General features: G+C 33.7%; 1 protein-coding gene across 1 annotated transcript; it reads left to right on the top strand.

Moving 5' to 3' along the window:
* The first annotated feature begins 11,001 nt into the window (after nucleotides 1-11,001).
* LOC100512945 (olfactory receptor 10AG1-like) lies at nucleotides 11,002-11,940 on the top strand. The gene has a single exon (XM_003122305.4). The coding sequence runs from the start codon at nucleotides 11,002-11,004 to the stop codon at nucleotides 11,938-11,940; it is 939 nt and encodes a 312-aa protein (XP_003122353.3).
* The last annotated feature ends 1,016 nt before the right edge of the window (nucleotides 11,941-12,956 follow it).

Below are 12,956 nucleotides of genomic sequence, written 5' to 3'. Positions count from 1 at the left end.
TACAGTTCTTATATAACTAACACACTCATGGAAAATGTTAAATAATTAGATAAACAAAGTAATAAAATAGTTTAGCATAAAATTATAAAAATAAATCATATAGAATTAAGTGATTTGTATTGCACTGGTAATGTTAGAACTTTCTTTTGGGTAAAGAGAAGTTAAAGAACATTTCATTCCAGAATGTCACTAAATTACTTTCATTTAGCTCATGGATAGGATTCTCTCATAGAATATAGGATCTTACCTATTATCAAGTAAGGAGTGATCATTAAATGCAAACCATTCAGAAAGGATTAAAAGAGGAAAGGAAGGGTCCCTATATTCAATATTCCATATAGTGGATAGCACATATAGGTGACAATAAGAAGAGACATGTATTATAACGTGGGGTGATAAAAATAATTTAGTGAAAAAAAGTTGAAATATATCTTTCTGCAATTAGGACCAAGAAAAGGATGCTCTTTCACAGTTTCATGCAACATTTCACTGTTGATACTAGAGAAAAATGATATACCTTAGACTTGGAACGTCAATTTAATGTAATTTTTTATTTTTATTTTATTTATTTATTTATTTTTATATTTTTTGCTTTCTAGGACTGCACCCACAGCATATGGAGGTTCCCAGGCTAGGGGCCAAATTGAAGGTACAGTGGCTGGCCTACACCAGACCCACAGCAATGCCAGATCCGAGCCACATCTGTGACCTACACCACAGCTCACAGCAATGCTGGATCCTTAACCCACTGAGCGAGGCCAGGGATTGAACCCACAATCTCATGGTTCCTAGTTGGATTTATTTCCACTATGCCATGACAGAAACTCCTAATGTAATTTTTGATAGAGGATATATAATGTATAGAGAGAAAAGATTTCAAAATCTATGATACAATTATTTGAATTAATAATGAATTCAACATGAATGCTGGATACAGAGTCAATACATAAAATTATTTTACATGTAAAAGTAGCAAAAATAAGGTTGAGATTAAAATGACTTTGTAAATTAGATCAGATATATCAAATACTTGAGAGTAATGAATAAAAAACCTGTAGGAAGTCTATTCAATCAACTATAAAACAGTTTGAAGGAAATTTAGGATAAGGGTAGGTGGATTGCTATAACATGTTCATATATTTGAAACTTCAGTATTAAAATTAATTGATTTTTCCCAATACAAATCACAAGTTTAACATGGAATAAAGTCCCACCTGTGTGTATGTGAGGGAGGATCTTTTTGTGTGTAACTTAACAAGGTGATGGTAATATTGTTGTGGAAAATACAACGGTCAATAATAACTAAAGTGTTCTTTTGTTTTTCTGACTATGGAAGTTCCTAGGCCAGGGATCAAACCCATACCATAGCAGTAAACTGAGCCATGGCAGGGATAATGCTGGTTCTTAACCTGCTAAGCTACAAGGGAATTCCTAAAACACTTGACAAGAGCAAATGAAAGAACTTTCTCTCCCAGAATCAAGACATTCTATTTTGATGCAGAAATCCGTTTTTGTCGTCGTTATTGTTGTCTTTTTAGGGCTACCCCTGGGGCATATGTAAGTTCCCAGGCTAGGGGGCTAATTGGAGCTATAGCTACTGACCTCTACACCACAGCTCTGGCAATGCCAGATCCTTAACCACTGAGTGAGGCCAGGGATCAAACTCACATCCTCACAGATACTAGTCAGGTTTGTTATGGCTGAGCCATGATGACAACTCTGATTTTTTTTTAATTGCAGTGTAGTTGATTTACAATATTATATCAGCAATTTTACAGATTATACTCAGAAGTTATTTCAAGATAAGGGATATAAGTTCCTGTGCTATGCAAAATACCCTTATTGCTTATCTATTTTATATGTAGTAGTTTGCATTCTTTAAAATTCAAGAAAATTAAAATAACCACTGGAACATAATAGAGATCCCTACACTTGCCCAACATAAATTGGTACACCTTATTAGAAAATGTGGCACTGCATAATTGTGGAGAAAAGATGATCTTCAATAACTAACACTATGAAAAGTAGATGCAAATATGCCAAGAAAATGAAATGTTACCCTTACCTCATGTCATTTATGAAAAAAAATTATTTTTAGTTTGTAAACCTAAGAAATGAAACATGGTAAATCTTTTAAAGGATGATATAGATTTTCTTCAAAATATTGTTCGGAAAATATTTTTAAATTAAAAACATAGCACAAAGATCCATAATTTTTTTTGTCTTTTTGCAATTTCTTGGGCCGCTCCCATGGCATATGGAGGTTCCCAGGCTAGGGGATTAATCGGAGCTGTAGCCGCCAGCCTACACCAGGGCCACAGCAATGTGGGATCTGAGCTGAGTCTGCAACCTACACCACAGCTCACGGCAATGCCGGATCCTTAACCCACTGAGCAAGGCCAGGGATCGAACCTATAACCTCATGGTTCCTAGTCTGATTTGTTAACCACTGAGCCACAAAGGGAACTCTAAAAGGTCCATAATTTGAACTGTATTGAGTAACACATGATCTTCACGCATTAAGTCATTCAGCACAGAAGTGCTCCAAATTAAAAACAAAATTCAAAAAAAAAATGTACAAGTGAGTTGAACAAGGACTTTATAAAAAAATAATGATGGGAATTACTGTTGTGGCTCAGTGGGTTAAGGACCCAGTGTTACCTCTGTGAGGATGCAGGTTCAATCCCTGACCTTTCTCAGTGGGTTCAGGATACTGCATTGCCATAAGCTGCAGCATAGGTGACAGATGCTTCTTGGATCCAGTGCTGCTGTGGCTATGGCTTAGGCTCCAGCTGCAGCTACAATTCCACCCCTAGCCCAGGACCTTCCATATGCTGTCAATGCAGCTGTAAAATATAAAGAAAAAAATTGCAACAGCTAAAAACAACAGAGAATAACTCATCTGTAACTAAAAAAATGCAAATGATGTTCATGAAAAATGACATCCATGACTTTAAAAAAAACTGAGTCATGATACACCCATCAAAATGACAAAACTTGAATAGACTGATCTTAGAGTATATAAAAGATGGACCCCTGGATCTCTCATTGAACATTCTTAATACTCCAATTAGAAATTAGCCTTCCTTCACCCAGAGAATCTTATTCACAGGTATGTATTTGGCAGAATTGCATGCACCTCTGTGCCAGGGGACACCTACCAAAATGTTCCTGTATGCATCATACAGGATGGCAAACCTTTATCAAATCTAAATGGAAAAATAGTTGTGTTAATTTCGCATATAGGAAAAGAGGAGAATGATCAAAAAAAAAAAAAACACCATTATATGCAAGATAAAAGAGACATATGGTTGAGCATAATGGGCCCTAACCATACTTCATATTTCTTTTAGATCAAGTTAGAAGACAATGTATTTGGATACCTATTGATTTCAGGACTCTTACTGGAAAGAAAAATGGATAGGACCTCTGAATGTCTACTTTCTAATGATTCGCATGGCTGTCCATTCATAAGTGTTTTCTGTAGAGCTGAGTATTTGAATCAAACAAACGTGTGACTGGGAAATACGAAAAGAAATATATCAAAATGTTCACACGTGAGAGAATTTTTCTTGTTTTATTTTCCCCTCTATTTTCTAAATTTTCTTTAATGAATACATCATGTCTATAATGCAAACCTAATGTTCTTTACTCTTCTGAGGTCATGCTTCTGAAATCAAATCAGTCATATCAATCACCCTTTTCCTTGAAACAGGCAATCATTTGATCACACGCACACACACACAAAAAACCATGATCAAACCCTGATGAATTGTTTTGGACATATGAACAAAACCTTATATAAATGAAATACTTAAAAATAATCTGCATAGGAGTTCCCATTGTGGTGCAGTGGTTAATGAATCCAACTAGGAACCACGAGGTTGCGGGTTCGATCCCTGCCCTTGCTCAATGGGTTAAGGATCTGGCTTTGCCATGAGCTGTGGTGAAGGTCACAGATGTGGCTCAGATCCCGAGTTGCTATGGCTCTGGTGTAGGCCAGTGGCTACAGCTCCGATTCGACCCCTAGCCTGGGAACCTCCATATGCCATGGGAGCGGCCCTAGAAAAGGCAAAAAGACAGAATAATAATAGTAATAATCTGCATATAATTTTCAATATTTAAAACTGATAAAGAAATAACTTCCATTTCTAGTTGTGATGTTCAGGGTCACAGTCAGTCCATCTCCATGCCAAAACTATTAGACAAATTAGAATAAATTACAGAACTCCTATTTTGGAGGTGTCATGACGTGGAAGAAAAAAACATAGGTGACAATATCAAGTATATATTCATTCAAGCCACAAGTGATCATTCACACTGGGATATAAACAAGGCTGCCAAGTGCAAAACTACATAAACTGGTACATATGCAAGTTTTATGGGTTCAAGAAGTAAGTGATGGTGCCCAATTACTCTCCAAAGGATGTGGGCACTTGAATTCTCACAAGGGTACATAGTGTGTTTTCCCAAGAGACTGCAATGCCTTCCTAATAACCTTTATCTCTGTACTCTTTAAAGTTTCATTCCTTTACAATACAAAAAAAAAAAGCTTTTAAAAAAGAACTTATTTACAAAACAGAAACAGATTCACAGATTACAAAATCAAATTTATGGTTACCAAAGGGGAAACATGGGGAGGGGGATAAAAGGCATTGGAGATTAACATATACACACACTATTTATATACAAAATATACAATTAACAAGGACCTACTGTAGAGCACAGGGAGACTACTCAATATTTTGTAATACCTATATGGGGAAATTGAAAAAGAATAGATACATTGTATGTATAAGTGAATCACTTGGTTGTACACCTGAAATGAACACAATATTGTAAGTCAACTATACTCCAATATATTTTTTAAATTCATTCCTTTTACTTGAAAGTAACTGAGGATTCCCCCACGTATAATGGATGATTTTTCTTCCTTTTCTGTGAGCACTTATTCATCTGTTTGGCCCATTTTTCTATTTTTTTTTAAATTCTGATTTAACCAATATTCAATAGTAGTTATTCATAAAGGCAAATAGAACTTTGTTAGATATTAAATTTTTGTCACCTTTATAAATATATTTTATATTACTTTGGTGCAAGTTTGTTCCTCCCAAATAGAATTACTAATTTTTACGTAGGTTTTTTTTTTTCAAATTTTGTGTCCTGCTTTCTAATCTTAAGCCAAGGCTAGATAAATTTTCTTTGCTTCGAATTTACAAAAATTTATACTTTGAACTCTTTTATTATTAAATTTTGTAAAATATGTAAACATGTGTCATTAAACATGTTTCCATCATAGTCTGAGGTATTAATAAAAATCTATTTTCTTCTCAAAGGTTTCCCAGCTTTGTCAGTAAAGTTTTTTAATGTCCATATTTTGCCAATTTTGTATGCTATTTTTATTGTAGATAAATTTTCATTTGTATTAGAATAATTTTACTTGATATTTTATGTTATGGCATTAGAAGATTTTCTACTCGAGCATAATACCACACTCTGCTGATACAAGGTTTTAGGACATCTTCCCGGCATAGCTGCTTCTTTGATGAGCATTTCCTTTGCTGTGCTCTGTCACCTCCCGTCCCCATGTGAAGCCTCTCTCACCTCCTACTCCTCACTTAGCTTCCACAATCTCTACCACGTGGCTCCAGATAGTTTACAATTAACTTTCCTAGTCACTCTGTTTTATCACATTTCTAGAAGGGTTATGTATACTGGTGATGTTTTCTTTTTTTCTTTTTTTTTTGGTCTTTTTATCTTTTGAGGGCCACTCCCACAGCATATGGAGGTTCCCAAGCTAGGGGTCAAATGTGAGCTGTAGCTGCCAGCCTATGCCACAGTCACAGCAATGCCAGATCCTTAACCCACTGAGGGAAGCCATGGATCGAACCTGAAACCTCATGGTTCCTAGTCAGATTTGTTTCCGCTGTGCCATGACAGGAACTCCATATTTTCTCTTTGTAATCATAAACCTTTAGAGTCAGTATTTACTAAATAATAGAAAGGAAATCCTATTTTTGATAGGAGGAACTGGGCCCAAGCCAAGATTCTTAAATAATCTAAATGTTGGAAATAATTGTCTTTACTAGAATTGAAGCCTGGAAGACATGGACTGTTTTCCTGACAGTCTTCTACTACCTGAGCTGGGAAATTCAATTATTTTATTTTGTGCCACATGAAGTTTTTGGTATTATTTCCACTTCAAACCGCATTCACACTTGGAAATTAAATTGAAGAAAGATGATAAAATGCTGCATTAAAAAGAAGAATCTTTCTCTGTTAATGTTTACATTGATTCCAAATTTAATTTTTAAACTAGGTATAATAATCCAACAGCTACTTTTCATGGTGCTTTGGTGTCCATGAAGAAATCAATAAAATATAAGCGTTATAAGTTAAAATAATTGTTTTTATCAGAACTTATAACTACTACATGTGCAGAGCATTGAATATTGATTATGAAATCTGTTATAGAGACAATATAAGAAAAACATGTTCAGGAATTTGTGATAGGATCTCAGTTGATAGACTAGAGCCTGTAGAAGGAGTGTTTATAATAGAGCATGAACTGAATGTGCCTCGGTTTTAAATGGTCTCCAATTATGCTGCTCAGCACCCTATTCATGTCCAAGAAATAAAATTTACTGTGAACCCTATTCCATGGAGAGGCTGAAGAGGAAGTGGTCTGGGCAGAGGGAGAGCTCTTGGGGAAAAATGAAATATAACAAAATATAAAGCACTAAAGATGATTTTAATTGGAAATGGTAAGTGTCTGGTCAAAGAGACCTCATGGGGTAGAGAAAGTATTTATTAAGGAGCCATTTATTTTTGGAAAGAACAGAATATTTAAGTGAAATGTCTTTGATTAAACATGTGGTTTCAGTCAAAGTAATATAAATATTTAAACCCTCGAAAATAATCATCTCAGTGAAAATGGTAAATATGAACTATTTTAAACTCATAAGCCTTAGTTCATTATTTTTAATTTAAAAATAAATATTTACCATGTAATAGCAAAAGTGTCACCTTAAAATATATTCTACATGTTTCTTATTCAGTTAAACATAACTTATATTTAAATAATTATCTTAATGAAAAATACTAAATTGTTTTGAAAACGAATACCTCAGATAATTTTATAAATATGAGAAATAAGTTAGATAAAATTGATTTTAAGATAAGACTTGGTAACAAGTATTTTTTAACAAATTTTATACTTCATGATATTTTAAAAAGAGATTTACATCAAACCAGTTAATCATTTACAATTTGGGGGGAATCCAAGGAACATTTATTTTAAAGGAAAACATACATTTTAATTTAAAATGTATAAAATAATGTTTTAATCTCAAAATTATTTTTAATCATATATAACTTGCTAATTAATCCTAAATATACAGGCATAACTAAGGTAGGTAGAGAAGCTTAGTTAATATGACCAATATTAAACCGATTTAAAATCTTATCACATATTCCCTTAAACACTGTATTTTTCCAGGGAATAGAGACATGGGTTTAAACACAACAACATTAGAATATTGTTTTATTTTACTTGATTAAAAAAACATATAAACATTTACAAGAAAAGAGAATAATATACTTTTGTGGGTTCACAGAAAGTAATTATTTGCTTTTTCTATTTTGTTTCCTAATGAGCATAATATACATAAATCTTGTGTTTTATATTATCTGTTGATAAATTAAGTATGAAAAGTTGGACTCATCTGATTAGAAATTATATTTTATTTATCACTGGAAGTGGTTATATTCAGGTAAGAAGAGTGAGATTACTGAAATTAAATTCTACTGATCTTCAAAGTGATACATAAAATTGCTTATTTTTTGTTCTCACCTGTATTAATTATTTTCTCCCTTTTATGAGCAATGATTTCATTTATTTTTTTTTAATTTTTTTGTTTCTTTTAGGGCTTCACTGGGGCATATGAAAATTCCCTGTCTGGGGGTCGAATTGGAGCTGCAGGTATACAGCACAACCACAGCAATGCAAGATCCAAGCTGCTTCTGCAACCTACACCTCAGGTCATGGCAACCAGGATCCTGAGCTCACTGAATGAGGCCAGGGATTGAACCCCCATTCTCATGGCTGCTAGTTGGGTTTATTACCACTGAGCCACAGCAGGAACTACAAATATTTCATTTAAATAATGTCTACTGCTTTAGTTCATTTCAGTATCTAATACTGAGCACCATATTAAGTGTACTGTAATTTTCTTGGATCTGTATTGGATCCAAGTAGAAAAATGGTAACAGCCCTTTCCACGCACGTAATTTAGTGTCTCTTAAAGAAAAGGCGAATGAAAGGAATTGATGAAATTGCAATACTAAGATCTAAATAGTGATGCATACTATAGATGTTAGATTCTGCAAAGTAAAGATGATAGCACAAAAAAACTATACTGACAGAAAATTCATGGAGAATTTACAGCTTGAAAGGTGAATTGCTTAGGGATTTTATAATATTTGATAACTGCTTTAAATCTTACTCCATTCCCATAATCTTCATGCGATACAAAAAAGTTAATTTTAGGTAATGCTTTCAGGTTGTGTAGAAGGCTGAGTAAAATTCAGAAAATAAAATCTTAGTTTTTATTTATAATAACTAGCACACATAGATCTTTATAAATGCCAGAGCTTCTTCAAGGTGTTGTACATGAATTAATTGTCTGAAGTCTCATAACTATCCTGAATGTTGGAACAGAAGCTGGGTCACTTAGCTGAGAGCACTGTGGTCCTGGGAGATTGTATAACCTGCATGAGCCCACAGAATTAGCAGGCAGTGAGGAAATAATGCAATTTGGTCATCTGGGAAAAGTGCACTCCTTACTGGTAATGCTGTATCCATGCTAAATTTGGTGGACACTGTCCAATCCCACCAGGACAGAGAACTGAAAGTGTCTGGGGCAAGTGGTGAGCCAAGAGATGCTTAGGTGAAATATGGATGAGGGCACCCACATTAAGATCTGTGCAAGTGTGGGATGAGCCCTGAGCAGGACTGAGAACCTGGGAAGCTTTGCTTTTTAAGATCCTGGTTCTCTTGCTCTAGATCTGACCCAGATGAAAGGTGAGACTGCAAAAAAGTGATTATCAACAGGTGGCCTGATGATTTGTGTTAAATACAGGTTTGCTAGTTATGGGCTATAACAAACAAAAACATAATATAATAATCATAATAATTATACTATATGTCCTAAGTAATAAATAATCAATCTATTTAAATTTGAAAGGTCATAATTTTATCAGCATTATCTCATTTGATTTTCACAAATGAGGAAGCAAAATGTAGAAAAATTTTAAAACTACTTAATATCACCTGAATAAAAAATCAAGGATATGGGATTTAAAACTAAAAAAATTAAAAGGCACTAGTTTGCAATCACAAAGCTATGTAAAATTGGTCAAATTATTCACTTTTAGTGAGTCTCAATATCCTTGTCTCTAAAGAAAGGTGAGTTTAGGGAATTTTATTTTATTTTTCTGAAGTCAGCTCTGTCAGAAGATAATCTAAATAAATTGGTGGAATTTCTTCTTTTGGCCTTAGCTGATGTTCAGCCATTTCCAGTGGTTGCTATTTGGATTGTTTTTCATCATCTATATCATTATCTTCATTGGCAATAGCACCATATTTCTAATAACAAAATGACCCTGACCTCTAGAAAGCCACATTTTTTTCCTTGTCAATTTTTCTATCTTAGAAATCCGCTATATATGAATTACGTTCCACACAGTGCTCATGACACTTGGAGGTCGAATAATTTTTTTTTAGTTTAGTCATGTAAATCTTTGAACCTCAGTTTCTTTATCTACAATATAATGTGAGGACATTCACACAATTCAAGATTATTTTAAAATAAGAAAATATTATTAACACAATAGTTGTTAAAATGCTTAGTTAAAATCGTCTTTGCTTTGCCAAATATTATTGAATGCTAAAATATGTTAATCACCTGTCTTGCTTAAATACTCATATTGTCCAAGTATATTCCAATATATGGGAAAGTTGAGGCTCTGTACATCCAACTACCTACAGTAACAATATATTTGATCCCATACACTCCAGCTAAAATATATATTCTCTGCTTTTGGTATTTTAAACAAATGCCTATTAGCCATAAATAATTCATAATTTCAGTTTTGATTTCCTTCTGTAAAATATTAAAATTTAGTAATAATAAAATTTCCGTTAGTAAAATAATAAAATTTAGTAATAATAAAATTTCCTTTAGTAAAATAATAAAATTTAGTCAAAAATAATTCATCTCACATAGCAAGAAACTGGATAATAGATTTACTAGGCAGAGTTTCAGAAATCACATCAGTGCAATTCTTTCAAATATGTCATGGTTAATTGAACAGTCAAATAGGTTAGAAAAACATTTTTCAAGCATCTGCTGCATGTTTGGATAAAAGGTAATAACAGGTCTTGCATTATAATGCCTAATGACAGTGATGTTTATTTTGACAGATAAACGCAAACAGAATGGTTTCAAATAAAGTGTATGCACATATAGTAAGAGTTACAGCTGCACCATAAGAAAGGGAAGAAATGCCATGTACACTAAAACCATCCATGGAAGAGTTGAGAAATTATCAAAAACTACCATTTCAAAATTTGGCGGTGCTCAACCACTGAAAAAATGTGATACAAATGTTTCTGCCTCAGAACACCATGTGCTAACATGAATAGTAAAATGGACTAATTTTTCTGTGTCCCAAAAAGAAGAAAAATAAAAATGTAGCATTCTCAAACATCACTTTCATCTGATGTCGAGCCTAGTGTTAGATATTAAATATGTATATACATTTAGAATTTAACATGTGTTCTCCACTGGATCTCAATTGTGGTCTTTGAGATCAGGATATAAAATGCAGTGAAATAGTTGAAGATAGAGTCATATGTGCAGATTCCCCAAAATCCTCTAAGTTTTTAGAATTAGAAAAAAGATCTACAAAGGTTAAGGTCTAATTGCACTGCTTTCACAGATGGACCACCAAAAAGACCTCGTGGATGTAAATCTCACTTCAATAATGGAATTTGTTCTTCTTGGGTTCTCTGATATTCCCAATCTCCAAATGTTTCTTTTTGTGACATTTTTCTTTGTTTATGTGATAACTCTGCTGGGAAATGGCATCATCATTGTCATAATCGGGACTGACAAAGCTCTCCAGACACCTATGTATTTTTTCCTCAGTAATTTTTCCTTCTTGGAAATCTGTTATGTATCGGTCACTCTCCCCAGAATGCTCGTAAACCTTTGGACTCAGAAAAGACACATTTCTCTGTTTGCCTGTGCCACACAAATGAGTTTTGTTTTCACGTTTGGAAACATAGAGTGCCTCCTTCTTACAGTGATGGCCTATGACCACTATGTGGCCATTTGTGACCCTTTGCACTATCCTCTAGTCATGAACCACAAGGCCTGTGTCCAGCTGGTGGCTGCCTGCTGGATCACTAGTGCTCTGATTGAGATAGGGCAGACATGCCAGATTTTCTCTCTGCCCTTTTGTAGATCCAACAAAATCAACCACTTCTTCTGTGACATCCCCCCAATATTCAAGCTGGCCTGTGGAGACACTTTTCTGAATGAGATGCTGCTCTTCACAATTGCTGTGGTGTTTATTATGATCCCTTTTCTGTTGATACTTGGGTCCTACAGTCAGATCGCCTCCACCATCCTGAAGTTGCCATCAGCAAAAGGAAAAGCAAAGGCCTTCTCCACTTGCTCTTCACATGTCATGGTTGTGACTTTATTCTTTGGAACTGCAGTCATTGCATACTTACAACCTAAATCCAAAAATTCATCCAGAATGGACAAGTTTCTCTCTCTTTTCTACACTCTTGTCACCCCAATGTTTAACCCCCTGATATACAGTCTGAGAAATAAGGATGTCTTGATGACCTTGAGGAAATTGGTACCTTAATGTTTATTTCATTGCCTGCTTGATTTCAACTCAATTTTTGTTTTCTTATTTCATTCTGCTATTGTATAATCACAAAATAATGTTCAGTTTTCTTTTCACGCTTTACTATGATTTATTATCTTTACTTATTCCTGAGCTTAATGTTTTGTGATGAATTTTATGATATCAGGATTTTATCCACAGGGTGTCTTGCTGATAAGAAACTATGTATTTGGAAATCTTGTATTCAGTTCACAAATTTATTGGTAATTGGAATCTTTTTTATGAGAAAATTTATATTTTTACATAGGAATTGATGTCATATACCTCTTCCTATACCACAATGAATTCTAATACTTCCCTTCTTATATAACTGTCATTCACTTTTTTCTTTTAATGATTTTTAGATAATAAAATGATAAGCCTTTGGAGAACATTTGTTAAATATCTATGTGCTTATAATTTTAGACATTTTTACCTTTCAAAAAACTCAATTTATTTCTTTATGATTTATAGCACATCTAAGTAAAGATTAAAAATAGAAAGTCTGCATAAGAATCCTTAAAATGTGGTGGTGTGATAATACAATTCTTACCCTCCACTTATCTCTGAATTCGTCTTTGTAGACTTACTTTGTCTGCTTGGCTAAATAATGCTTCCGGCATCTCAATAATTTGTTACTTTAATTTTTACTAATGCAAAAAATATGAAAGCATGTTTGCATCTAGTGATATATTATGTATGGGATTGAACTATTTTGCCCCCATATAGATTCACCCATTGTCCAAGTTTTCATGATTTATTTTTTATTCTTCTGGTAGAGTATATAATTGAAATTATATAGAATCATTAAAGAACAAAAACAAAAAAGTTACCATTAAAAAATAAGAGTCCCTGTATTTCTTTAGATGTTTCCAGTTGATATACAGGCAATCCTTTGGACCCATTTTCAGTCAAACTGGTTTGGAAATGATGCAATCTGCGTAAGGTTTTTTATTTTAATTTTTCTTTAAAATCTGTCTTTCCTTTAAAGTAAT

The sequence above is a fragment of the Sus scrofa genome, chromosome 1 (genome assembly GCF_054392235.1).
Source record: "Sus scrofa isolate SSC_HxYL_T2T_F1_AM1 chromosome 1, Sscrofa_HxYL_maternal_Yorkshire_Landrace_v2.0, whole genome shotgun sequence".
NCBI lineage: Eukaryota > Metazoa > Chordata > Mammalia > Artiodactyla > Suidae > Sus > Sus scrofa.
This window is presented reverse-complemented; position numbering and strand designations above follow the sequence as displayed.

Excerpts from the sequence above, each read along its gene's own strand:
- LOC100512945 (XM_003122305.4), top strand. The coding sequence starts at position 11,002 with ATGGACCACCAAAAAGACCTCGTGGATGTAAATCTCACTTCAATAATG.